Source organism: Ahaetulla prasina, chromosome 2 (assembly GCF_028640845.1).
Source record: "Ahaetulla prasina isolate Xishuangbanna chromosome 2, ASM2864084v1, whole genome shotgun sequence".
In the NCBI taxonomy this organism is placed as follows: domain Eukaryota; kingdom Metazoa; phylum Chordata; class Lepidosauria; order Squamata; family Colubridae; genus Ahaetulla; species Ahaetulla prasina.
Window position 1 is genome coordinate 154048274 of NC_080540.1, and position 26237 is coordinate 154074510.

The 26237-nt window shown below is 35.1% G+C and overlaps 2 protein-coding genes across 9 annotated transcripts in view; both read right to left on the minus strand.

Annotated features, from left to right (window-relative positions):
* Positions 1 to 14379, minus strand: part of ATF1 (activating transcription factor 1) — a 30886-nt gene extending 16507 nt beyond the window's left edge. For 2 of the 5 annotated variants that reach the window (XM_058171148.1, XM_058171151.1), the window contains exons 1-2: positions 14166 to 14379; positions 104 to 177 (exon numbers count right to left, since the gene is read on the minus strand). Coding sequence is in view for 1 of the 5 variants with exons in the window: in XM_058171153.1 (XP_058027136.1) it covers positions 60 to 170 (111 nt within the window). In the remaining 4 variants the exon portion in view is untranslated. Of the gene's footprint in view, positions 1 to 59; positions 178 to 14165 lie in introns of those variants that run through there. The other 3 variants (XM_058171153.1, XM_058171152.1, XM_058171149.1) reach the window with 3 other exon arrangements.
* A 4580-nt stretch (positions 14380 to 18959) lies between these two features.
* DIP2B (disco interacting protein 2 homolog B) overlaps positions 18960 to 26237 on the minus strand; it is a 212466-nt gene continuing 205188 nt past the window's right edge. For all 4 annotated transcript variants that reach the window (XM_058171146.1, XM_058171147.1, XM_058171144.1 and 1 more), the window contains 5 exons: positions 25312 to 25369; positions 24665 to 24739; positions 24055 to 24232; positions 22212 to 22335; positions 18960 to 21869 (listed from right to left, as the gene is read on the minus strand). In XM_058171146.1, coding sequence (XP_058027129.1) covers positions 21617 to 21869; positions 22212 to 22335; positions 24055 to 24232; positions 24665 to 24739; positions 25312 to 25369 — 688 coding nt within the window. In that variant the 3' untranslated portion in view covers positions 18960 to 21616. The remainder of the gene's footprint in view (positions 21870 to 22211; positions 22336 to 24054; positions 24233 to 24664; positions 24740 to 25311; positions 25370 to 26237) is intronic.

Here is a 26237-nt window from a genome sequence, read left to right on the forward strand (position 1 = left end):
CTCTGCAGTAGCCTACTTAAAACTCCTTCATGGGTCTGGTCATAGGTAGCTATTTTTACCTGTTGAGAAACATGAGAAAGTTGAGCTTCCTGTAGAGTGGTACCTTGTAAAGATGCTACTTGTGGAGATGTTGATGAATTGTTATTACTACTTTTGGGCACCTCGTCCATAATCAATCTATAATATATCAAAGATACACAATATGTATAATTAGTTAAAAGAAATGGATACCTTTTCAAAATATATCTATCATGTTCAGCTATATTTAATCTGTGAAATAGGATATGGTGTCAAGAATATTAATATAGATCAGGGGTATCAAACTCGATTTCACTGAAGGTCGCATCAGGGTTGTGTTTGACCTTGGGGGATAGGATGGGCATGGCCAGCTTGACGTCACCCGTGTCGGGGTGCTTGTGTGGCCCGAGCGCTCTGCCAGCAAAAATGGATTCCGAACTCCATTTTCGGTTGTGATAGCCTCCTGCAATCCTCTGCCAGCGAAAATGGAGCTTGGGAGAGCTGCACGTGGCCCTCGCAAGCTCCATTTTTTGCTGGCAAAAGCACCATGGGCTGGTCCTTCATTGTTTCCAGGGCAGCCCTGCAAACCAGATGTAAGCACCGCGTGGGCTGGATCCAGCCCCTGGGCCTTGAGTTTGAAACCCCTGATAGAGAGAATTCAAGGATATGGAACTTATAGAAATACAAGTACTTTAAAGCTACAAACATATACTTATTAAATGTGAATAAAATCCACTACACTCCGTAAGTCTGAATAAAAAGTATAGAATTAGGTACTTTCAACTTTCACTTCCATTGCTGCTATAACTTTGTAGATTTTCAAAATATGTAATGCATTTTCACTGAGCCGGATGGACCAGTTTTCAGAATATGAGGCAATTCTGAATATTTTATTTGTTTAGACTATAAAGCAGGGGTGTCAAACTTGTGTTGTCACGTTGTCGTCACGTGATGTATCGTAACTTCCCCCTCCTTCACTAAACCAGGGGTGGGCATGGCCAGCATGTGATGCATCTAGCCCATGGACCACGAGTTTGATACCCCTGCTATAAATTGATCAGCAGCTGTTTATTACAGTGTGTTACATATTCCTAATTAATCACATGTTCAAGACTGACTTCTTGTCATATATGTTCTAATAATTTATACTGGATGCATAAAAATTATTTCTATTATAAAAAAATATCAAAGTATGTACCAAAATATATTGAGTATCACCACCACTTGATATTACAGGTAGTCCTTGTTTAATGACACTAAATTGGAATGGGAAATTCAGGAGATCTGTAGTGGCTCAGTGATTAGAATGCAGTACTGCAGGCTAACTCACTGCTCACTCCAAGAGTTCGATTTGGACCAGGTCAAGGTTGACTCAGCCTTCCATCCTTCCGAGGTGGGTAAAATGGAGACCCAGATTGTTGGGGGCAATAGGCCGACACTGTCAACCACTTAGAGAGGGCTGTAAAGCACTGTCAAGTGGTATATAAGTCTAAGTGGTATTGCTATTTCCGCTAGGAAATGACAAGGAAATGACCAAAAGGGAAAAAGAATAAGATAAAGAAGACAGCTTCTATCTTTGTATGCGTTAGAACTTTCTGCATCTGTATTGTTGTACCTGCAGCACAGTTAAATAGTATTGCCTAGTCAAGTGCGCTACTGTATACAAAGTATTTAAATAAAAATACCCCCAAAGCATTCAAGTTCATTTACCAGCTCTGCGCATGTTACAAAATATTTCAAGTAGTTGCAAAAACTTGCCTGATAAACTGGAAAAAAAATATTTCAATGTGACTCACTGATCTTTCCCTCCTGAATCCAACCACAGGAGCTTAGTCTTGAAAGTATGCCAAGTATAAACAGTCAACCCTCAGAAGATTCCATTCCCATCCACCACCATAAAAATCTTCAACTGATATCAGGTAGTGGGCATAAAGTGATGGCTAACTGTATACCACTCCCGTATTTTCAGAACAATACTTTTTATTCCAACAACAGAATCATTCCATGGATATTATTTCCAAATTGTATACTAAATTTTGCAAGGCTATGCAACAGTACAAAAAGAAAAAAAAAACCTATGAAAAAGGCTTCTAATATTCCTGTAAGTGATAGTATAAGATAGATATGCAGAAAAAGATACCCTTGAACTGAAAGAAGAAACAAATGGAAAGCATGAAAAAAGAATGAATAAACATAAGAAGGATCCAGGTGAATATGTTATTTCTTGATTGGCACTGAACTACAATTAAAAAATATTCCTGGAGAATATTGGGAGTAAGGGATCATAACAAGCAAGTCTTTTAACGTAAGATGGGCAGTATATAATGTCTTTGTTATAGTAGGATTAGGAGGTATCTTCTACAGATGAATGCAGCTGAGGTAACCTGAAATCTTAACACAATTCATGTGAGGTTTTATCAAAAAAATAACTAGCTCCCAGCCTGTTTTCAATCTTCTTTAGTTTGGAACAAATTTTAAGAGACTAATAGTTTGCCTATCAGCTGCAAGATTGTTTTTTTTTTAAAAAAAAAGCCACTCTCAGCTCCCCCACATGATTCAGCACAATTCTTGTACATCCATGCAAGACATGCGATTGAAATAGACCATCAAGAGCTGATTTCCCTGTCTTCTTAATGTACCATCACACCCTCGTAAGATGTGCTTACAGTAATTATGGTAATCAATGGTTTATGAACATGAACTTTCAATGAAGGTAGTCAAAAGTACAAAACCCTGCAATATTACTTATTGCTTTTTCCTACAGTTGAGCCTGGGAAACTCCACAGTAATCTGGAGGTTTGGCTCTTATATTCCATGTACAAGTTAGACGGTTGTGCCAGTGGAGGAGAATTTCGGGGAATGGAGTATCTTGAAAGAAAGTACATCAGGTACACTAAGCAGGATCACATTGTATTGCAATATTTTGCTGTCAGCACCACTTGTACTTTTCTAATTCTGTAGTTTTCCAGTCTGGTGATCCTAAACAAGAGGTTCAGTCAAGGTGGACTTGCTTTCCTGAAAATTAGCTGAACCATCATTTCCAATTTCAATGTGCAGCAGCTAAAGAATACTGATGATATTATAAAGTCCGTTCTCTATCCAACAATGAGATACAACATGCCTGGTCAGTACTTAGGAACTTATAATGAATTTATTCCAGAGAACACGTTAATGTAATGGAACTGTAATGGAAGGAGATACCTTAACAGGAAAAACATGTGATGGGGTTCCTAAGTAATTTGAAAACCTTGTATGTGCCCTTGGTGTAAAGAGCAAATTCAAATTTTAAATTCCTGCTGCCACCAATATTTGTAAAACAAGGTTTTGAAAAACTAGTATAGTTTACAGTTTGAAATATCACCCATCTCAGTCTTCTATACAATGAGATTATATTTTGAATGACATGAAAAACTAGAATCGTTAGAGAATATTACAAATATTGCTGAATTTGTACTTTAGAAGGTTAAACTGTGAGAACTATATGATCTCATTGTTAATTCCTTGCGTCACATTACTATAAATAAAAGGATGAACCATAAATTAGATCAGAACAGACTCCAGCCAACATATTACCTTCTATGCTCAGTAATGTACCGTAATTATCCTGTTATGTCTTAATTCTGTCTTTTCAATAAATATTTTCATTCAAGGAGAGACATGTTTGGAGGAGCCAAGAAAAAAGAATAAGAAAAACGTGTCACAACATTTTTATTAGGATTCAAATTTAGATTTAGCCATCTAAACCAAATAAAATGGTACTTATAAAAATGTATCATGATTTTTATTTATATTCATATAGGCCCTTCTTGTAAATAATTTGAGAAGAGCCAAAGTTTTAACTGAAAATGTATAATAACAAGAAATAAATTTATTTCTTTAATTAGTAAGAAAAGGAACCCCCCGTCCTGCATATTGTTTTTCCACCAAACTAAAAAAAAATAATCACCTGACATTAAAATTAGTATTTCTCTACATGAAATTTAGAGAAACACGTCAAACAGATGTGTTACAGATGCAAACAGTTCCACCAGTAAGTATTGATGAATTAAATGTACTACATAATTATTATTTGTAACATAGACATATTTTACTATGAAAACAGAGGTATAGATCCATACTTAGCTTATTATGCTCCAGCATTCTATAAATATTATTGCAATTATTGTCACAACAATCCAATTAACAATAAAAAGACAAACTGAAATTTATTTCAGTCATTGACCAATTAAAGTATATTTAAAGAAAACAACACAACCCTAACCCTAACAACAAGAACTATTGGCATCCATTTGCGTGCAAAGCTTAAACATAATGTAGCAAAATTTTGTTACTTTTAGAGAAATAAACTTACCTAGTTTTAACAGCAAATAAAAATGATCAAAATGCCCTGGATATTTAGATTAAAAAGGGGGTAATCAGCTGGTGATTAATGTTCCCGCACAACTGGCAGTACACTGTAGAAGAACATGAGCTATGGTTTCTATGGTGCCCGTATCACAAAGGCACTACCAACTTTAGTATGGGGTTTTTCCTATATTTTCCTTCCAGGACACTGTGCTTAGAACATTAAATTGAGCTAAAGATAAGATTCTCCTGAATTTGGGAACTGTGATATGATATAAATAAGAGGCTGGTTCAGGCCCTAAAACATGGTTATTTGCTTATATTAGGAAACAAAGCAGCAATTTCAGTTTGACCTACTATATTAAGTTCTTTTGTCTTAGTATTAATTAAACTACTTGATCTAACTCTGAAGGTTAAGAAAGCAACACTAAAGAAACCATAAAGACTCAATTTTTTTGGGATCACTATTTCCCAGGAAGATTAGTAGCTGTTTGCTAATATTAATGGGTCAGTTCAGTGGGATTGTTGCATAATTTTAACCAATAAGTAAAGATATTTATTCAGAGTCTACTGACTCCTACTTCCTGTCAAAGTACTGCATTTGGAATACAGCAGGTAACCTGAAAATACTATATACATACATAAGTGATTTCAAAGCTCTTTTAAGGTCAGTGGAGGTTAATGACAGAATTACTGCATCTTCAGCATACAATAATAAATGTATATGTCTTTAGGCTATAATTTAGAATGTTATTTAAATGAAGAACTAAAGAATCTATATAACAATTGAATAAAACTGGAGCCACTACACATCCCTAACTCTCTTCCTTATGGATATTTCCTTTATTACATATTCTTGATTACTGCACCTAATCTTCAATACCATATTTTCATGCACTTTAATGAGGAGCAAGAGTAGATATTTGTCAACTGTGGAATTTTTTTAAATGTATGCCATAAGGTACAGCTAGTCCTCAACTTATGACCACAATTGAGCCCAAAATTTATATTGCAAAGTAAAACATTTGTTAAGTGAATTTGCCCCATTTTACAACCTTTCTTGCCACAGTTGTTAAGTGAATCACTGCAGTTGTTAAGTTAGGAACACAGTTGTTAAGTGAATCTGATGCCCCCATTGACTGTGTATCAGAAGGTCACAAAAGGTGATCACATGACCCCAGGACACTGCAGCTATCTTAAATATGAGCCAGTTGCCAAACATCTGAATTTTGATCATATGACCACCAGGATGCTACAACGTTCATAAGTGTGAAAAACGGTCATATGTCATTTTTTTCAATGCTGTTGTAACTTTGAACGATCACTAAATGAACTGTTGAAAGTTGAGGACTACTGTGCTGGAAGCTGACCTGAAATTGATAAATGCTGCATAAAAGGATTGTCCTGTGTTATGGTATACTTTTCTACTGGATGTTGCAGGGACAAGGCATGGTCTAATGTTGATTGTTCTGTTCCAAACACAGTGTGTTCATCCCTCAGAAAGTCTTCAGATTCAAACTACAGGTTAGCCCTTGACTTACAACCACAACTGAGCCCCAAACTTTCCAATGCTAAGCAAGGCAGTTGTTAAATGAGTTTTGCCCATTTTATAACCTATTTGGCCACCGTTGTTAAGCAAATCACTGCAGTTGTTAGGTGAATCATGCAATGATATGACTCTGGGACTCTGCAAATATCATAAATATATGTCAGCTGCTAAGTGCCCAGATTTTGATCCCATGACCATAGGGATATTGCAACAGTTGTAAGCATGAAACCGGTCATGTCACTTTTTTCTGAGGTATTGCAACTTTCAACGGTCACTAAACAAATGGTTGTAAGTTCAGGACCATCTGTAATCAATTACCTTCGCCTGTAGATGTTTGGCATACATTTTGCTCATCTGATTTAGCAAGCTGATTGTGCAATGATTAGCTGGATTTCTTTTGCCCTTCTTGTATATTGGTATTACAATAGCCAAGCTCCATCCTTTGATATCATGGCTTAACAATCTAATGCTATGAAAAGTGAAGCTAGCACTGGAACTTAACTATTCTAAATTATTTTTTTATTACTTCATATGTAATGGAATTTGAGTTTAGGAATAAACAACCATTTCCCCTTATTTTCTCTGATTAATACAATACCATATATTTCCATATTTCTTTTGATACAAATCTATATTTGGTACTATCAATCTCTTAAAATAATTATAATTAATAATTAACAGTATTTGCATTTAGCAAGCACTGATGACTTCTTTATTGTTAAAGTCATATTAACTGTAAAAGGGCTTAACGCAACATTCACAAACCAATTTTTGCCCTATGCAAACTTTTTTCTGAGAGAATAATTCTGTACCAAGGGAACCATGACTAAAAGGCCCTAATGTGAGTTTCAGAGGGGATAATTGAAGAAGGGCCTGGAGTAATGATTATAGCACCTGAATTGGCATATAGAGAATAGGAATAAGCTACAGAGGTTTGTACTTAAAAAACTTTATAGGTGATATCTTAAAAGGACAAAGGTTAACCAGTAGTGAGCATAATGGATTTATTTTAGAGTAAATGTACATTAAATGCATTGAGAATATGGTTTAATTACTTGCTTTCCTTAATAATAATTAATTCTAAGATAATAAATTTTCAGAAACTCCTGATAATTGCTACTGCTATTTTTCAATAATAAAATTACATACACAATACTATGACTCTTATTTTTATTTAATGTTTTTCTCTATTATATATATTCTTATATTCATTAAAAATACTTATTGCAAGCTATAAAAATATAGAATGTTTGCTTAAATTACTTGTACTTTAGATATTTCATTATTGTTTGCTAAAATTTAAACAATAATATATGTCCCCATTGACATAATTATCTCCACTACTTAATTAAATGGAGATATAATGCAATAATAGAATCCTAGTTTGTTACTGTTTTAATATCTGTTATTTCAGATGCTTTATTCCAGCAGGGACCTTCTGAATATCAGTCATTCAAAACAATAAATGTATATTTAAACACTAGCTTTCCAGTAACACCGAGGAATAATTTAATTTGTTTTAAGTCGATTATTAATATTATGAAGTCATGGAATTTTGCTTTTTACATAACAGCAGTGAGATTATTGTATGGACAAAGATGGAAAGATTTGGCATTTCCCACAGTGGAGGAATAGTTGATGAAGATGATGGAACTTGCTGATATGATAAAATGACATATTTGATCAGAGAAAAGATAATATATACATTTATTACTCACTGGAAACCTCTTTTAGCCTTTTTGCACAAAACAAATGAACATGATTCCTGGTTTTGATTAGACAAAATAATTATAGAAAGAAGAGTTATGTTGTAACCATAGAATAAAAGGTAAATTTATTATTGTATTTATAATTGCTATAAAGATCAGAAGCTAATTCTTTGTACCTTTTTTCTTTCTTTTCAATTTTTCTTTTTCTTTTTTCTTTCTTGCACTCTCTTTGATTTCTTCTTTTTCTTATGTTATATTAATTAGTATTGATGTTTTTTTAAAAAAAGTCTTTAATAAAATTATTCAAAAAATACCTATTATTAAGTGGAAAATGATTTTTATTCCCAATATATAGATGATAGGCGAGAATAATATTGATATAGCATGGCTTGATCCACACCATGCAGTGAATTTATACAAAGATGAGAATTTGAAGACTGCAGTTTCTGCTTTGCACCATATAAAGATCTATTTTTATAATTTTTTTGTATGTTGGGGCATCTCTATTACACTTGTTCAAAGTTGCTTATTCTTTGATGTTCTGGTAGAAAAATAGTGTAAGAAGATAAACTATTAAAACTAAAACCTTTAGAAGAAATTTATAGTGAGTTGGAAAAATGTATACAGTCTGGTCATTACTGTTAAAATGGAAAAAAATAATCATTCTGTGCAGTTTCATAACTCTTAACCAAATAGCTACTAAAATAGATTTCACTTTTTAGAGCACTTTTTGATACAACAAATAATTTGAATAATAAAATCTATTATTTTAACAGTTAATCTAATTTTAGTTGACAATGCAAATGCTTTTCTAGAAAGATAAAAAATGAATTAGAGTTCTTGAGTAATTGTAGCAGCTTAAAAATACTTCTTTAAAATAATTTGTTTATTAATTTATTTATAAAATTTATTGGCCACCCATCTTACCACAAGGTGATTTATGCTAATTTGCATCTGTACATATCACAATAGATGTCATGTCATGTATGAATTATCACTGCATTTGAGTAATTGTGCCTAAGTACTAATTTGCTGGATAAGAATATTGCTCACTTGATTGATTGACTGACTGATTGTATGCCACCAAGTTGTTTTCATTTGGTGGCCACATAGATAGACTTTCTCCAGGACGGTATTTCTACAGCTTCATCTTTTAGTCTCCAGTAGTAGAATCATCACCATTATAGTGAAGACCACCCATTTTGCTGCAGGATGTCCTTTTCTTCTTTCCTCCCATCCTTGCCAAAATTCTGCTTCTAAATATGTTGATAATCTTTTTAGTTTTCCTATTTGTTTCCTGTTTCACAATGGCAAAAATGTCTTTTTCTTCATTTTCAGTTTAAAAAGTGGTTTAATCGTTGATCGTGTATGATTATTTTAACAGAATAACATGCTGCTTTCCTTGTGACCGAGTTTTTTTATATGCTAATATAGGAATACGATTTTAAAAATACACAAAGACCCTAATCAAAATAACCTAAGCAGCAATGAACAACTAAACTCTTTAAGTATTCCCCTTGCAGGAGGGATCAACATTAAATACACCAGATTCCCCTCTACCAAGTCTTAATTATTTTTCAGAAATAAAAGAACACTAGGCCTGATCTAGGAGAATGCTTTTCCAGTGAAGGGAGGCAGGTACTGAGAAGGGCCTATGCTGCTGATACCACAGGTGACATTCTCTAGGGATAGAGATCCAGATAAATTCTTATTTTCTAGATTCTAACAAACAAGCAAAAACTACTGAGAGTAAGTAGTCTAGAAGATATCATGGGTTTTAAGCTATGTAGGCCTTTAAAGGCGACAAAGAGATACTTCAGTTGCACTCAGAAACAAACAGTTAATAGTATTATTTTGAGTAGCACCCATAACTCCTGGAGTCACTGCAATTTGGACCAATTAAAGCTTCCAGGTGGTCTGCAGGGGTTACCTCATATAAAATTCACTGCAATAGTGTAAATGAGACCAAGGTTTAAGTGATACTGAACAGAGCAGCCCATCTATAAAAGGTCACAATGGAGACTGAAGATGGAGTTGTGGAAAAGCACTCCTCACCATCTGTTCTTGATTACTGTTATTTATTAATCAGCTAAAAATTAAACAATGAAAAGCATATTGACAATTAATAAATATCAATTTGCTTTTTAGCATTCCTTTTTCCCATCTTAAAGCAACAATGAGCAACAACTGCATTTGGAGCCTATCCACGTGATTATACCTGTCCAGTACATCTTGTTTTTTCCCTTTAGTCTAGATAGGCTGAGTCATATACACATTCAAGTCTAAACTCACTATATTTGCAGTTTCTAAATATCCATCTCCATCAAACCATCAGCAGTATTGTGAATCAACTTCACATAAGATAGTTTACTTTGCTTGGTAAACTAAAATCTCGCTAAGTATCAGTTATAATTTTCTTATAGGCCTAAACTCAGAAATTCTGGAGACACAAAAATAAAATAAAATAAAATATTTCAATGTTATAACTGAGATAAACAGCTAATAATATTGTCTGCCATAGTATACTAGCAATGGTATACAACTGCAGCTGTTAAAGCTCTAATGGGCCATTTTCAATTCAATTTTCATATTAAAATCTTCTTTAGGAGCCTAATATTTCTTATTTCAATTGAACAATTTCTGCTGTTCCTCTTAACTTTGTATTTAAAAGACTCTATCTAGTATGCTTACTGTTTAAAAATATTTCTTTATTTTGTCTTCTACACTTTTTGTAGATATAAAATTTAATTATTAAATAAAATAAAAGTAAAATTGTAATTCTGTCACAATCTAATATTACTTCAAGATTGGACAACCTCTCACCTTCCCGGTTTTTAATGCTTTTTGAAGATTGTATTGTTCAGCAATCTACTTTATTTGTTGAAAGCTATGTAGTATAGGTAATTATGCATAATAAGCAAACTATTAATTTTAAATATTTTTATTTTTATTTTATTTATTTTGTCACAACATCATACAAAAAGATTATATAATATATACACATATAAACATATATAGGAAGAAGAAAAGAAAAGAAAAACAATAGGACAGGAACGGTAGGCACGTTTGTGCGCTTATGCACGCCCCTTATGGTCCTCTTAGGAATGGGGTGAGGTCAATAGTAGAAAGTTTTTGGTTAAAGCTTTTAGGATTATGGGAAGAGACCACAGAGTCAGGTAAAGTATTCCAAGCACTGATGATTCTGTTGCAGAAGTCATATTTTCTGCAATCTAGATTAAAGCGGTTTACATTAAGTTTAAATCTATTGGTTGCCCTTGTATTATTGCAATTAAAGCTGAAGTAGTCTTTGACAGGAAGGACATTACAATAGATGATTCTGTGAGTTAAACTTAGGTCTTGTCGAAGGCGACGGAGTTCCAAGTTTTCTAAGCCTAGGATTTCAAGTCTGGTGGGATAAGGTATTTTGTTGTTTTCAGAGGACTGGAGAACTCTTCTTGTAAAATATTTCTGGACACGTTCAATTGTATTGATGTCAGAGATGTGATGAGGGTTCCAAACAGGTGAGCTGTATTCTAGAATTGGTCTAGCAAATGTTTTATATGCTCTGGTTAGTAGTGTGGTGTTTTTGGAAAAGAAGCTACGCAAAATTAGGTTTACAACTCTTAGAGCTTTTTTTGCTATGTAGTTGCAGTGGGCTTTGGCACTTAGATCATTTGACATGAAAACTCCAAGGTCTTTAACGGGATGGGGGTCGTCTGTAAGGTAATGTCCATCTAGTATGTACTTAGTTTTAGGATTCTTTTTTCCTATATGTAAGACTGAGCATTTGCTGGTTGAAATTTGGAGCTGCCAATTTTTAATAGCAATTTAATAATAATAATATTATTAAATTAATTATTAAATATTATTATTAAATTAAATAATAATTTAATTTAATAGCAATTTTTAATAACAATTTTTAAAAATAGGGGCTATTTAATCTTCCAAAAGATATAATAGAGACTATTGGGAAAAACACTCCTTTTATTTTAGAATAGTTTGAAAGTGCCTCTTTAAATCACTAAGCCAATACCATTAATAGAAATAATTAATAGAAATTATTAATAGAAATAATATAATAATAGAAATAATATAAGATCTTTCTTCTAAAACTGATATAATTTTTTTTCATAAGAATTCAAGATGCCACCAATAGGAACCAGGTGGGGGGGAAAAATAGCAACTCAATTAAAGAATTGCAGAATACATCTATACTCAAAATGCAAAAAAGAAGCTAATACAGAAATATACCATTTTTTCTTAAGTGTTCTAATTTTAACTGTTTTCATATATTGAAAAACACAATTTGTTATTCATATTTTAGGCAGACTCTTGTATTTTATTTATTTTGAGTTTGGATCCCTATTTTCAACATTAAAAAAAAACCGTGCTACAAAAGACACACACACAAATAAAACTGAGACTAAAAATAAACACAGTAAAAACAGAGACTGGATTTTTAACAGGCCATGAGAGCCACACTTAAGAATTCATTAGATGGTTATTACAAAAATACAACAATTTGCAATGATTTATTTAAACATTAAATAAAAATCTGAAAAAAATCAGGCTCCACCTGGCACCAAAAGAGTATCAGTTTGTATCAGGCAAGTTCCTTAGGAAGAACTTCTGGGGGAAATGATTATGCAAGCCTTCTCTCCTCCCCACGAAATATGTAGCAAACTTAAAAAAAAAAAAAAGGAAACTGTAACAAACAAATTAACAGAGCCAGATCAATTCCAGGGAAGACCAGTAGGTAGAATGCTGTACAAGAACAGAACATCATTGGTTGTCCAACCTATACCTCAATTCATTCAAACTTATTATTAATAAAATACAACCCATTCTGGACAATGACATTGCACTTTCTCGGGCACTGGGTGGCAGGACTGTACTTGCATGCAAACAACCATCCATCCTGAAGCTGATTTTCACAAGTAATCAGAATCAGGGAAATAATACTGATGAGGTATCCAGACCCTGCACACACTGCAGATGCCTACTTGCCCCCTCATTTATAGTAACAGCATCATCACAAGTCTCAGTAACTTCACACACAAGGTTAGCCCTGCCTTCACACTCTTCCTCCACCTGCCCAGAAATGCCTTTCTGAATGTTACATAAGACAATCTGCACAAAATAATAAGACATTGATTTCACATCAGACTGAAAAGAAATGTTAATATCAGCATTTCGACCTGTGATTCTAATCTTCGTGACAGGTTTTGGAGTAACTCACTGAAACCAATGAAAGTCCACAGTACAACTTGAATGAGACTGCTGAGCTCACCCACATTTAAAAAGTTTCAGGCTATCTCAAAGGTCCCAATATAACTCATTATAATTATTGATAGAGCATGTGTCATCCGACATACATGTCACCCCTCTTCCCTCCCAAGTCTAACTTAAACTGATCGGTCTATGCATATCAGTCTATGCATCCGATGAAGTGAGTTGTAGTTCACAAAAACAAATGCCTTTTAGTAGAAAACGGCCCTACAAGACTCCGGGTTTGAGGGCTACCATAGACTTAATTCTTCTTAGAGGTTTTTAAGGTATAAAATCATTATCGATTCTGGCACTTGATGGTCTGCTAGAAGTGGGGCATAAACCTCTACCTAACCCCCAGTTATTTGCACTGGCACCAAAAGAGTATCAGTTTGTATCAGGCAAGTTCCTTAGGAAGAACTTCTGGGGGAAATGATTATGCAAGCCTTCTCTCCTCCCCACGAAATATGTAGCAAACTTAAAAAAAAAAAAAAGGAAACTGTAACAAACAAATTAACAGAGCCAGATCAATTCCAGGGAAGACCAGTAGGTAGAATGCTGTACAAGAACAGAACATCATTGGTTGTCCAACCTATACCTCAATTCATTCAAACTTATTATTAATAAAATACAACCCATTCTGGACAATGACATTGCACTTTCTCGGGCACTGGGTGGCAGGACTGTACTTGCATGCAAACAACCATCCATCCTGAAGCTGATTTTCACAAGTAATCAGAATCAGGGAAATAATACTGATGAGGTATCCAGACCCTGCACACACTGCAGATGCCTACTTGCCCCCTCATTTATAGTAACAGCATCATCACAAGTCTCAGTAACTTCACACACAAAGTTAGCCCTGCCTTCACACTCTTCCTCCACCTGCCCAGAAATGCCTTTCTGAATGTTACATAAGACAATCTGCACAAAATAATAAGACATTGATTTCACATCAGACTGAAAAGAAATGTTAATATCAGCATTTCGACCTGTGATTCTAATCTTCGTGACAGGTTTTGGAGTAACTCACTGAAACCAATGAAAGTCCACAGTACAACTTGAATGAGACTGCTGAGCTCACCCACATTTAAAAAGTTTCAGGCTATCTCAAAGGTCCCAATATAACTCATTATAATTATTGATAGAGCATGTGTCATCCGACATACATGTCACCCCTCTTCCTTCCTCTTCCCGCTCGCGCTCGCTGGTTTCAGTCGCGTCCGATCCGCTTCGCGCTCTAAATTGAGTCGCTTGGCCGTCGCGCCCGCTTTTACCTCAGAGGCTTTCCGGGCTTCGCCTCGACTTCGCGTTGCCCAGAGGGAATCGCCCTAACGCCTCAGGAAACCGGATCCACCGGTACTTGTCAGCATTACCAAACTAATCCCCGCCAGGGGGACGCTCCCCTGCGGTTGCTCTTGGTGGGCGGGTTGTGACTATAGAGTGCGCCGGAGGCCAGCGCCAGAGTTGGCTACCGCCTGATAACAATAGAGTTTCTCTTTTTCCCTTGGTCTAGACTAACCACAGCCGGGAATCAGAGAGTTGCAAGCCTGTGGACGCTAGAGTGGCAAAGCAACGGGTATTTTTGAGGCCTTTGTAGTCTGTGGTTTCGTACCTTTCCGTTCCTTTTGATTGCGAGCGAAGTCCCACTAAGTCTGCATACATAGCATCGTATCCCGATTCTACTTAAGTGTACTCAAAAGTGACTTCAAAGAAGCAACTTTAGGATTGCAATCTTGGCCTCTATCTCACAAGAGCAGAGTATTAGGTTTAAAAAAACTTTTTATATTTACAGACGCAGCGGCCAGGCAAAAACATAAAACGGTTCAAACACAGGTGTGCATTTAAAACAGCTTGACCGATTCGACGTAACTCCAGACTTTACATTCCGGCTGCGAATTTTACAGTTGAGAGCTGGTAAGGCGCATCTTCCTCTTCTGTGCAATGGGAGGAAGTGAAAGGAAGAAAAGTTTGGACCTGAAGATCTGCTCTTCTTTTCGTCTTGAATTCAAGAGATTTTATGTTTTCACAAGAAATTATTGAGAGGAAGGAGGCTTTTGGGTTGGACATACATTTGAAATGTTGAGAATTTGTGTACGCTCACAAAATGATTGTCTGCTCACCAATTAATCTCTGTGTTGGGTGTGGCTAGTAAAAAAATCTGAGTTTACAGGACACTAGAAATAAGTTTCTCATTGTGATGAAATTATATCCATTGGGTCATGAAGAATTGGAATGGATTGAAAAACCGAATAACAAAGTGGAGAGATTGCTCACTGCCTTTTATTAACCAAAGTTATCTTGGCATTTTTTCTCACCAGTCACTATTTTTATATCTATGATATTTATAAGGGTTTTAGCTGCATTCTTGTAAATGTATGAGAAGTGGTGCCATTGTTTTGCAGTATGCCTATGAACCATATAATTTTAAACAAAATACCTGCTTTACCTTATTAGAGATAAAAGAACCATAGCCTCAATCTATCTTTCCTTAACATGGTATGATATATGGTGCAATTAAAAATCAAGCTCCTGCATGTGCTGTATCCTCCTTGCTAATGTTTCAAAGGTGCCTTTTCAAGAGGCAAGTGGAATTTCTGGTTTTTCTTTGAAGACATTCTCATCCAATAAATTTCTTCAGCTCTGACTGGATGGTGAAGAATGGAAGGATTTATATTCCTTGCAGACAGCTGGTCATTTGCATCCTTTTAGGGAGGCTTTGAGGCCACCTGGAGGTTTATCTGTGGTCAGGATCACCTATAGTAGTGCAAATGGGTATGGAGCCTTCTTGGAACTGTTGAAAGGACTATGTTGTAGACTGAAGATAGATGGCATCATATCTCTCTCCCTCTTTTGAGAGAGGGCTGTTCAGTTTTGACATAGATGGACTCTGACCCCTCTTTCCAACCAAATGCCCTCTCTGTCCAAAATGTGGACTTTGCTGTCTTCAAAAGAGTGGCCTTTGTTTTTTAAATGCAGATGGACTGCTGAATCTTGACCTGTTGAGTTTGTTCTCCTGTGTTGTGCCATGCACTTACAAAGTGATTTTGTTTCCCCAATGTACAAATCTGCACGTGGCTCACTGCATTGTACCGCATATACCACGTTGCTCACTTTATGTCTTGGTGTTTTATTGTTTGGGATGGACAAGCTTCTGTCTTAGTGTATTCTTGGGTTTAAAGTATGACCTATGTTTTGTTGGCTGAAGATCCTCCTGAACTTTTCTGATTGATATTTCTGCAACATATGGAATGATGATGTTGGTTTATTTATTGTTCTCTGTGTTGTCTGTTTTAGAGGAGTTCCTGTAGAGTCTTTTTTGAGATTTGATGAAGGCCTACTTGGGATAGCAACATGTTCTGAGGGCTTCCTTGATGTGTTCTAGTTCTTTTTCTTTAGGCAGGCCTTCAGCTCGGTGATGCAGAGCTTTGATGACTCCCATTTTGTGCTCCAATGGGTGGTGAAAATCAAAATGTAAATATTGATCTGTGTGGGTTTTTTTCTGTAAACTTCAATGTTAAGACTTCTGTCTTCCTTAGTGTGTACTGCACAGTCCAGGAAGGCTAGACTATTTTCCTGTGTGAATTTGATGTTTCTGTCCAGGGTTTGTTTGTTTCTATGAATGTTTCCAATTCCTGTGTTTTGATCTTGACCCAGGTATTGTCCACATACCTATACCAGTATGTCAATTGAACAGCCCTCTCTCAACATCATCTATCTCCAGTCTATAATGCAGTTCTTTCAATAGTTCCAAGAAGGTTCCATACTCATTCCTGACAATTAAACCTCCAGTGGCCTCAAGGACTCTCTAAAAGAATGCAAATGACCAGCTGTCTGCAAGAATTATAAATCCTTCCATTCCCCACCATCCAGTCAGAGCTGAAGAAGCTTCTTGGATGGGCAGTGAAATGTCTTAAAAAAAAAAAAGTCCAGTTGCCTCTTGAAAAAGCACCTTTGGTTCAACCATGACCTGGATTACTGAGAATCTCCATAGCTTGATGTTTCAAGATGATATTGCCTTACAATAGTTCATTCTAGGGTAGTGTTATTTATTGCCAGCAGTGATAGAAATCTGAATCACTTTGCAGACATGAGTGCCTTAAATGGGATATGGACTGCAAAAATCCAGTAGGCCACTAAGTGGTCACAAATTCTTGATTACTTTCCTGTGGTTGTCTGAGTTTCAGCCTGAGTGACAGAAATTTCTGCTTTTCATCCTAGCTCTTAATGCATGCCAGAGAACTTGCTGTGCAAGAGTGTAGAAGAATTAATAGTGAGGACAAATGACAATATATTTTTGTTCTTAGTAAGTAAAAGACTTGGATTTGAACATTTTTAGGACAGTTCTTTTTTCTCCAAGGGCTACTTAGGAATACGTTTGATGCAAAATATACTTTCTTTTTGAGCTAGCATTTATTAGGTTTTTTTTAAAAAAACTGGGGATTGCTTTGCTGCTCTTTCTTTAATTTTTTTAAAATAATTATAGTAATTCATTTCAGAGACTTTGCTGAAAATTAGTGTTTCACATAAGTCCTATAATGATTGGAATTAGACTAAGATCAGTGAGATGCAAATAACATTCAATCACAGAAACTCACTAGATTATTTGGCTGCCATCTCACTATTCAATTTACTATATAATGTGCAGAATTAATTGGACAAGGGAATATTATATGTGCAGACTTCACCAACTGGAATTAAAAGTTGGTAATATCCAACAGAATAATAATCTCTGCACAACAGAAACAAAATAATCTCTGCACAGCAGAAACAGAATAATCTCTGCCCAAGAGTGCAGAGAAGAGCAAAAAGATGATTAGGGGACTGGAGGCTAAAATATATGAAGAACGGTTGCAGGAACTGGGTAGGTCTAGTTTAATGAAAGAAGGACTAGAGGAGACATGATAGCAGTGTTCCACTATCTCAGGGGTTGCCACAACAAAGAGGGAGTCAAGCTATTCTCCAAAGTACCTGAGGGAAGCAATGGGTGGAAACTAATCAAGGAGAGAAGCAACTTAGAACTAAGGAGAAATTTCCTGACAGAACAATTAGTAAGTGGAACGACTTGCCTGCAGAAGTTGTGAATGCTCAAACACTGGAAATTTTAAAGAAAATGTTGGATAACCATTTGTCTGAAATGGTGTAGGGTTTCCTGCCTGGGCAGGGGGTTGGATTAGAAGACCTCCAAGGTCCCTTCCAACTCTGTTATTATGAAGGATTATGAACAGGCTTTGGAAAAAAAAACATGGGATAAAATGTTAATGATATAATAAAAACAGACAGGCATCATTATTTATTAACACAAGACAAGAAAGACACAATCAATGCATTAATGGAACACTGTCCAGCCAGATGTTAAAATCTTTTAAAAAGTATATCTAAAACCTAATTTCAAATAAATAAAAAAGACTTTTTACATAATTACACAGTTGTGATTTGAATCTGACAATGGTAAACGTATTGACATCAACAAAAACAAAAAAAGGATTAAAGACAATGATCTATTGTTTTTACAATCATATCTCCATCACAGTTAAGCTTGGCCTATCATTGCTAAACTGCACAATAAAAAATAGAAAAGCAAACCTATTTAACTAAAAAAGCCTATCTTTGAAAAAAAATATGAAATGTGGTTTTGTAGTTTTGATTCAGGGTAGTAAGTTCATTCTCAGGAATAAGTGTTCTAAATGCTTCATATTAATATATTTTGGTAATGATGTGAATTCTATTTCTATTCTATTCTATTCAGAGGGTTTTTTGTTAATGAAACTGCATTCATGGGATATTCCTGCTAGAAGAATCTAGGAAGGCGATTCTATTACTATCAACACCCCATAAACCTCTGAAAAGCAAAATGTGAAAGAAACGTTATGAGAATCGCAGGGTATTCACAGAGCTCCCCCACTTCCACTGTTGTTGGAATTTAATCTTGGGCTTATGAAAACAGCAGTCCTTCCATTTGCAGAAGGAATACTTTGATCCAAGCCATTGTATTTAAATTAAGTATTACCTGAGCTAATAAGTAAATCCAAAAAGCCAAGGCTGAAAATGCTGGCTTTAACCTCTTTGGATATATGAAAAAATATTACCATACAATGATTAGGTGGAATGGGGTGGGGGTGGGAAAGGACAAGCTAACTCCAGAACCTACAGAGAACTAATCCTTATTGTGTTCCACGTGGAATCTGTAATGTCTGATGGAGAACACAGAATAGCACACCCAAAGCCACACTGAGCAAATCAGTGTCAGAACCCCCATAAAGAGAGCACTGATTCTACAATCATTCCTTTGGAATCTCAGCCATGTGTATAAATTATTGGAAGGCAAATACGTGTGGCACTGAAGAGATCTCAGGGCTAAAGAGTAACATTGAAATTCTTGGTGTATTAATTATAAATCTTTGGAGAAAGTATATTAAAATCTCACATTAACAGGGAAGAAATAAAATATTTAACAATTAAATCAAGGAGAAAAATGTTATATTTGAAATTAACGTTGAAAACAAAATTTGAAGTATTTCAGATTAGAAGTTCTGTAATATTTTCAAATGTTCTTCTAGACTGCACATAGTAAATTACCATATTAAATGTAGTAAGAATCTAAATGCAAGTGTTGAAAATACTGCTACAACCTTGGGTAGATAACTATGCTCTGTTTTCATTCTGTAGGACATTAAAAGTGTATTTTTTATAAAAATTGAGACCTCTTAAGAGCCACATTGGCGTGAATAAATAAAGGCTGGAGTACACAGAACATTTATTTGCTGAAGGCCTTCTGTTCCCATGTGGAGTGCCAGCAATTGCTTTATCTGTGTTCCTTTTCCAAACTATTGCAAACTACAAGTTAAAACAACTTCAGCATGGAGTGCATTTTAATTTACATAGCAGCACCACACTGTGGAAATACTGATAATGCAAAATATTCAAATCGTCTCCATTAAGAACCAGTAGTTAATATTTCAACGATTTGAAGTAATGAAACTCCCTCCACCCTGTACTATTTTTGCCATAATTCTTCAATTCTAGATATATTGAACAACATATGTATAAGAAGGTAATTGTGAATATTTTGTTAATATATTTAAAAGTTTCTGTCTAAATATCTATACGTCAAGCCATTAAAAAAACAAGCTTTTGAAAGTTTGTACAGAAAGGTTTTCAAGTATACATTTGGAATTTGTCTTAAGGAATAAGTTGCCAGAGCTACACTTAATATAGCTGCTGTAGCTGAGGATTTAATCCAGGTTTATATTTATATCTCTTTTAAAAATGTCTAAAAACACTAACTTTGTTACAGGGAGGGTAAACAGACATTATTAAAATATTCTAAGTATTTACACAATAGGCCACAAATGGCCCAAGGAAGTTTGTCACCATTTCTAGTATCTGCTTTCTGTGTTATTTTAACAAACTTCTTAAGGAGAAACAAAGAGAAGATTCTAAAGTGTAATCAGAAAAAAAATAATGGTCTAAATAGAAATATTGTTTTTCCTACCAGCGTATTGGAGATGGGGTTGCAGGTCATTTTCAAACAATGGCTATTCCAGCACATTTTAAGGCATCTATTGTCATCAATTCTTTGAAGGCTGAAACTGATCAGCTATTTTGAATGGGATAATCACAACTTGCCAATCTTTCAAAAGAATTAGGCTGTTTCTGATTCAAAGACATCCTGCAAAAGCCCATGATTTGCAGTACAGTAATGAATCCCACAGAAAGAAGCACATCAAAGTAATGGTAGGAATTTTCTTTTAAATGAATTGTTACTGTGCAGCATCCAACAAAATATGTCTAAGATCATGAATGGAGTGGTTCTGGTTAACAAGTGTTTGCTTATAAAAACCATTTTAGTAGGCTATACAAATCCTATTCAACATTCCAAAGTCACAGAATTGCTTCTTGCTTTTTAAAATGCTTGTAACGCTGATGGGTGTCAGCCTCTTTATAAACATGTGCATTGAAAACATAAGTTTCTACATGCTATGTCATACCTGACCAGCAACAAAATAAGAAACCTAATAGTGTAATTGCATTCCTCACTTTAATTGCCTAACCATAATTTATTTAAGGACTTTGTTAAATTCTTAAATATTTGAATCAGTTTTCTAAATGAATTATGCATACTAATATTTACATATATTTTAAATAGAGGCAAATTCTGTTTAAGTTCATGAGATAAGCTATATGAATAAGTGATTCTTCTGTTGAATATTGAGTGTGGTCATGGCACAATTTTAAGTAAACGTGATCCCTATCAACACAGTACTACAGAATTAAGCTAACAGTTTTAAAGTACACTGTTTACAGACGGTATACATAGGACTTACATAACCAGGTTCTTACAGATTTGGATTTTAACTAAATAAATCATCCCTCATAGAATTCTAAATCAGTGTTAGAAAAAGTACAAATATATACAGTAATTGAAAATGTTAACACTACAATAAAGGCCCTAATAATTGGTGTTCACTTTTCACGAGGGCCTATTTTTCATTGCCTGTAAAGCTATCATCTTACAATACAAATGTAGATCCCTGGTTGCCATCTTTTGTCTTTTGATCAGTCCAGCTTGCTGTCAGTCCAGTAAGATGGAGAGAAAAGGAGTCAAACAGCATTGTCCAGCTTCACAACTACCATTGCTAATTTTTCTGTCAGCTTCCTTTGTTTCCACAATCATTCCTGGTTCTTGCTCAGTTTGTAGGATAATTTCAGACCCACCCTTGCAAAATTACATGTTGTATGCTACATATATGGGATCCAGTTGATCAGCCAAGAAACTGTCACGGAGATGCATCCGCTGCTTCTCTCCTCTGGAATTGATGGGTATCACTCCAGGATCAACTACCACCACGACTCCTACAATCAGATAATGTTCTTCCAGGACCACATTGGTAACCAGAGGGACTAAATCAAGAGCTTCCTGCTCACAGCCACACAATTCCACAACCACTACAAGTAAATTGGTCCATGTGAATACAGCACTAAAAGAAAGATAAGAAATCCAGAGGTTATTGTACACACTTTATAGGAATGAGTCTGCAGATTACTGTTTTATAAGACTATGCTAATATGTTTAAATACCTTAATTTTAAACTCAGAGATCTCCCTGTCCAAAAGTTTTATGCATTCTGAAATGACTACTTGGAATGGATCAAGTACAGTAATATACTCACTTTAAAATATATAAATCATTTCATGCATTCTACTTTTAGTTTATAATAAATAGTTATTTAATAAATAAACTGAATTACATGTAAATCTGATAAAGTATAATGCAAATTTTTAATATTTTCCCAAAAGGAATATATTGCATAAAACTGTACCATTCTGCGATGCTCCTGTGCATCCGAGAAATTGAAGTTTCTATATCAATTGGATGATAACGCAATCCACGTAATTCCAGAGTTTCGTCCAGTGCCCCAACGACATACAATGCATCGTGGCGTTCTAAGGAGCACATTGTACATTAATAGATAGATTTCATGCAGATTCTTCAAAAGAGAATATTGAATTGTCCTAATTGTTTAAAAAATATGGGGGATTAATTCTCAAGCTACAGGTAATCCTCTACCTACAACCATTTGTTTAGTGATCTTTTGAAATTGCAACGGAACTGAAAAAAGGGACTTATAACTGTTTTTCATACTTACAATCATTACAGTAGCTCCATGGTCACACGACACTTAGCAACTGGTTTGTATTTATGATGGTTGCAGTGTCCTTGGGTGATGTGTGATCACCTTTTGCGACCTTCCATCAGGCAAAGTTAGTGGGGAAGCCAGATTCACTTAACAACCGTGTTAATGGTCCTCCAAAAATGGCATGCTAAGCAGCAGCCGACAAACAGCTGATTTTGCCATCAAAGCTGGTTCTTTGGTGGCGTGCTCCCCAAATTTAAACAGAGCAACTAGGAATGACTTGAGATGACCCTCAGTACAACCGTGTACCTAGCTGGGAAGAATCTTGACAGTTGCAATTCTGGATAAGAGCAGCTGGAGAGCTGGATCTCTATCTTTTCCTTTCAGCTATTTATTTTAAGCATGCCTTGGTTTTAACTGCATGCTTTGAATTTTTTTTCATTTTGATTTTTATCTTTAACTGTTAATGAACTGGTTGAATTCTGACTTATTCTAACCGCTTACTGGATTTTAATGTGGTAGGAAGTTTTTTTTGCATCTTTTTATTATTTTATTTTGGAGTTGCAAATCACTTTCGCTTTCCCTGTATGGAAGTTGAGGGCAATTTCCAGGGTAATGAAAGCGATCTAATTTGATTTACACTTACACAGGATTTTCAGTACAAGGATCTTGTATTTTATTAATTTTTAAAAGCTCTGGTGTTATTTTTTTTTAACCTCTGCTGGAAAACAAGGAAATTTGATCCTGGACAGATCAGAAATAATGATTAGGTCGTTTATGGTAGCTCAGAAGCCAATGTGACTTTTCTGCAAATGAAATACAATAATGGATTGTTAACAGAGAGCTTTGAATTTTAACTTTGCTGTTGACTTTACTGGTTAATAATGTTTTTTATATACTAGATATATGCCAGGTCAAATTAGTTGGGTAAACAGTTGTAGAAGTTTATAAACTGTGGGCCTATTTTGCAAGAGGGAAAGCTATTATTCTCGAAATATATTTATCGGTATTCAACTAGGAGAGACAATCTATGGGGATGTTTGTCTTTTTCTTTTTATACACATTTTTTTCTGTGTCCTTACTTTTGCTTTATTGTATTTCTCCCCCGTTTTTTGCAGTTTGCATTTTAATGTCATCAGTAAAATTAAAAACTTATTGGAAAAAAAGCCCTAACTGTGTTACTAACTTAACAATGTGGCAAGAAAGATCGTAAAATGGAACGAAACTAACTTAATAACTGTCTTACTTAACAAAATAAATTTTGGGCTCAATTGTGGTTGTAAGTTGAGGACTACCTGTATAGCAATTCTCCTCTACTTTCCAACAGGCATGACAGCAACTATCATGCTAATAGAAAAATTCCCAGTAGCTATTCCTGAATCTAAGAAAGTACTCAAGGTACATGCACTAAAATATATATTGATGTTGATTTGTGGGAAACGGTTCTAACAGCTTTTCTTGTAAAATTAACTTTACGTTCATGTCACTCGTAAAAATGTCCACAGAAAGGAAGAATAATTTGTCCTACCTCCAGTAGCGGCTGTGAGTTCAGTCCGTCGTACAAAGCCAAGGTATCCTGTTCGTGCCCAGAGAGTTTGAGCAGCATCACCAAAGCTCAGGCGGGTATTGAAATGATCTGCTTGGAGGGTTTCACTATCATAGATGGTATAATAGCCACTAGCAGTGTGAGGACTATTCACCCAGATCTATGAAGGTGATAAAACACAAATCTTCTATTTCTTACTTTTTTATTTTGTCTCTTTTTAACCACAGAATATAGATATACATTCAGGTAAGCATAACTAAAATATTACGTTCATGATCATATAAATTATCTGTAGTTTAAATGCTCTAAGTAGGATGTGACAGGCCTTAGAAGCAGCCTTCATGCAAAAGGAATGCATTTTTTCTTAAGATTCAAAGGATTTTGGTAACTGAAATAACTACACTGTAGAATCCTTGGTGTTGTCTGAGCTTGGTAGTTTGCTTGCAGACGTTTCTTTATCCAATTAGGTAACATCATCAATGTGCTAAATTCTCTTCAGTTGGACATTGCTATGCATATTGGACACATATTGGGAGCATAAAATTTGGTTAGATTAAATACACTTTTGTAAAGTGCCAATAGCAGCACGCACCTCTCCAAGGTGTGAGTCACCAACAGGTCCCTTGGTCTCAGGATTAACAATTATCACTTTGACTCCAGGCAATATCTGAGAGAAGGAAATTGGGGCGGGGGGGGGGGAGGAAGAGAGAGAGATTGGCATCTGTATTATATTAAGTAAACACTTTAAACAAGCCTCTCTTTTTAACTTCTTGAGGATGTGACTTATCTCTTACGTTGGTAAGTGCAATACAAACAATTGTATATTTTATAGCCTAGTAACATTTCCAACTTTGACATCTCTGCTGTTAGGATTCAATTTAGCTCAAGCAATTTTTCCAATTCCTCCATTTCTATCACAGCTATCTAGATCTAACCTGAGTTATATTCTTAATTATTTTAGCATTATTACCCATCTCCAACTCCATCTGTTGTCTCAACAAGGCCAGACACAAGGAAACAATACTCATTACTTAGCAAAGGAAAAACTAGTATTTTAAATGGTCATTGGGGAAGAACCTATGATATACTGTATTTGCAGAATGGATGGTTTGTTTGTTTTTTTGTCCTACACAGGAATTGTACACCCCAAATCACAAATACTGACTGAATTCTATTGTTTCCTTACTTTGGGTTGCATGCAAATGATTCACAAAGACTTACAAACTGATGTATTATTACCTTGCCTGACTCGGAGAGTAAGAGACTCTGGGGAGCACCTCTTTCAACTAGTCGCACTCTGGAGATAAGATTTAAAAAATTAACACAATCACATACTTGTGATTTAAGAACCTTCATTACAAGATACTTAAATTACTCTTTAATATTCTGAACATAACACTAACAACACTAAAGAGAAAGGATTTTTCTTCCATTTTGTTTAAATGCATGTCACCACAGAATCATCAATTACATTCAAATTTATTTTTTTATCCCACCTTTATTATTGTTCATAAATAACTCAAAGCGACAAATAATTTACCTAATACACTTTCCTCTTCCTATTTCCCCCACAAAAATAACCCTGTGAAGTGGGTTGGGTTGAGAGAAAGGGATTGGCCCTATTTCTGAACAACTGCTTTTATCTTAGTATAAATTATTTTTGTTACCTGATTTGCGCCACCCACCTACAACTACTTTATATTCAAATGCATTCAATTTTGAAGTTCTTAGTAATGTTCAGTCATGTTTCAAGAAATTAAAAACCCAAGGATGATCATTCCAAATAGCATTGAAAAAATCCCTTCAATCTCTCCATTTGCTTGGCTGATAGCTGGTTATTAGCAAGATAATGGCAAATTTAGTGAAGAATATTTGCACTAAGTACATCTGGCAAGTTATTTGGAGAAGTAACGTAAGCAAATACCCATATTCTCTGGCAATGTCCTTGTTTAATACCCAGAAAAAGTGCCATTACCCAAACATATTCTTGAATGTTTTATAATATAGCCTTGTTAAATTTATGTTTTTCTTCATTAATTGGTATTTCATTCTAGGGTCTCCTTATAAATACAGCATTTTCTTTATGTCCCAGTATATGACTGTATTGTCAGTTACCCGGTCACCTGACAGTGACTTTGGGAAACTGACTTGAAATTGAATAACAA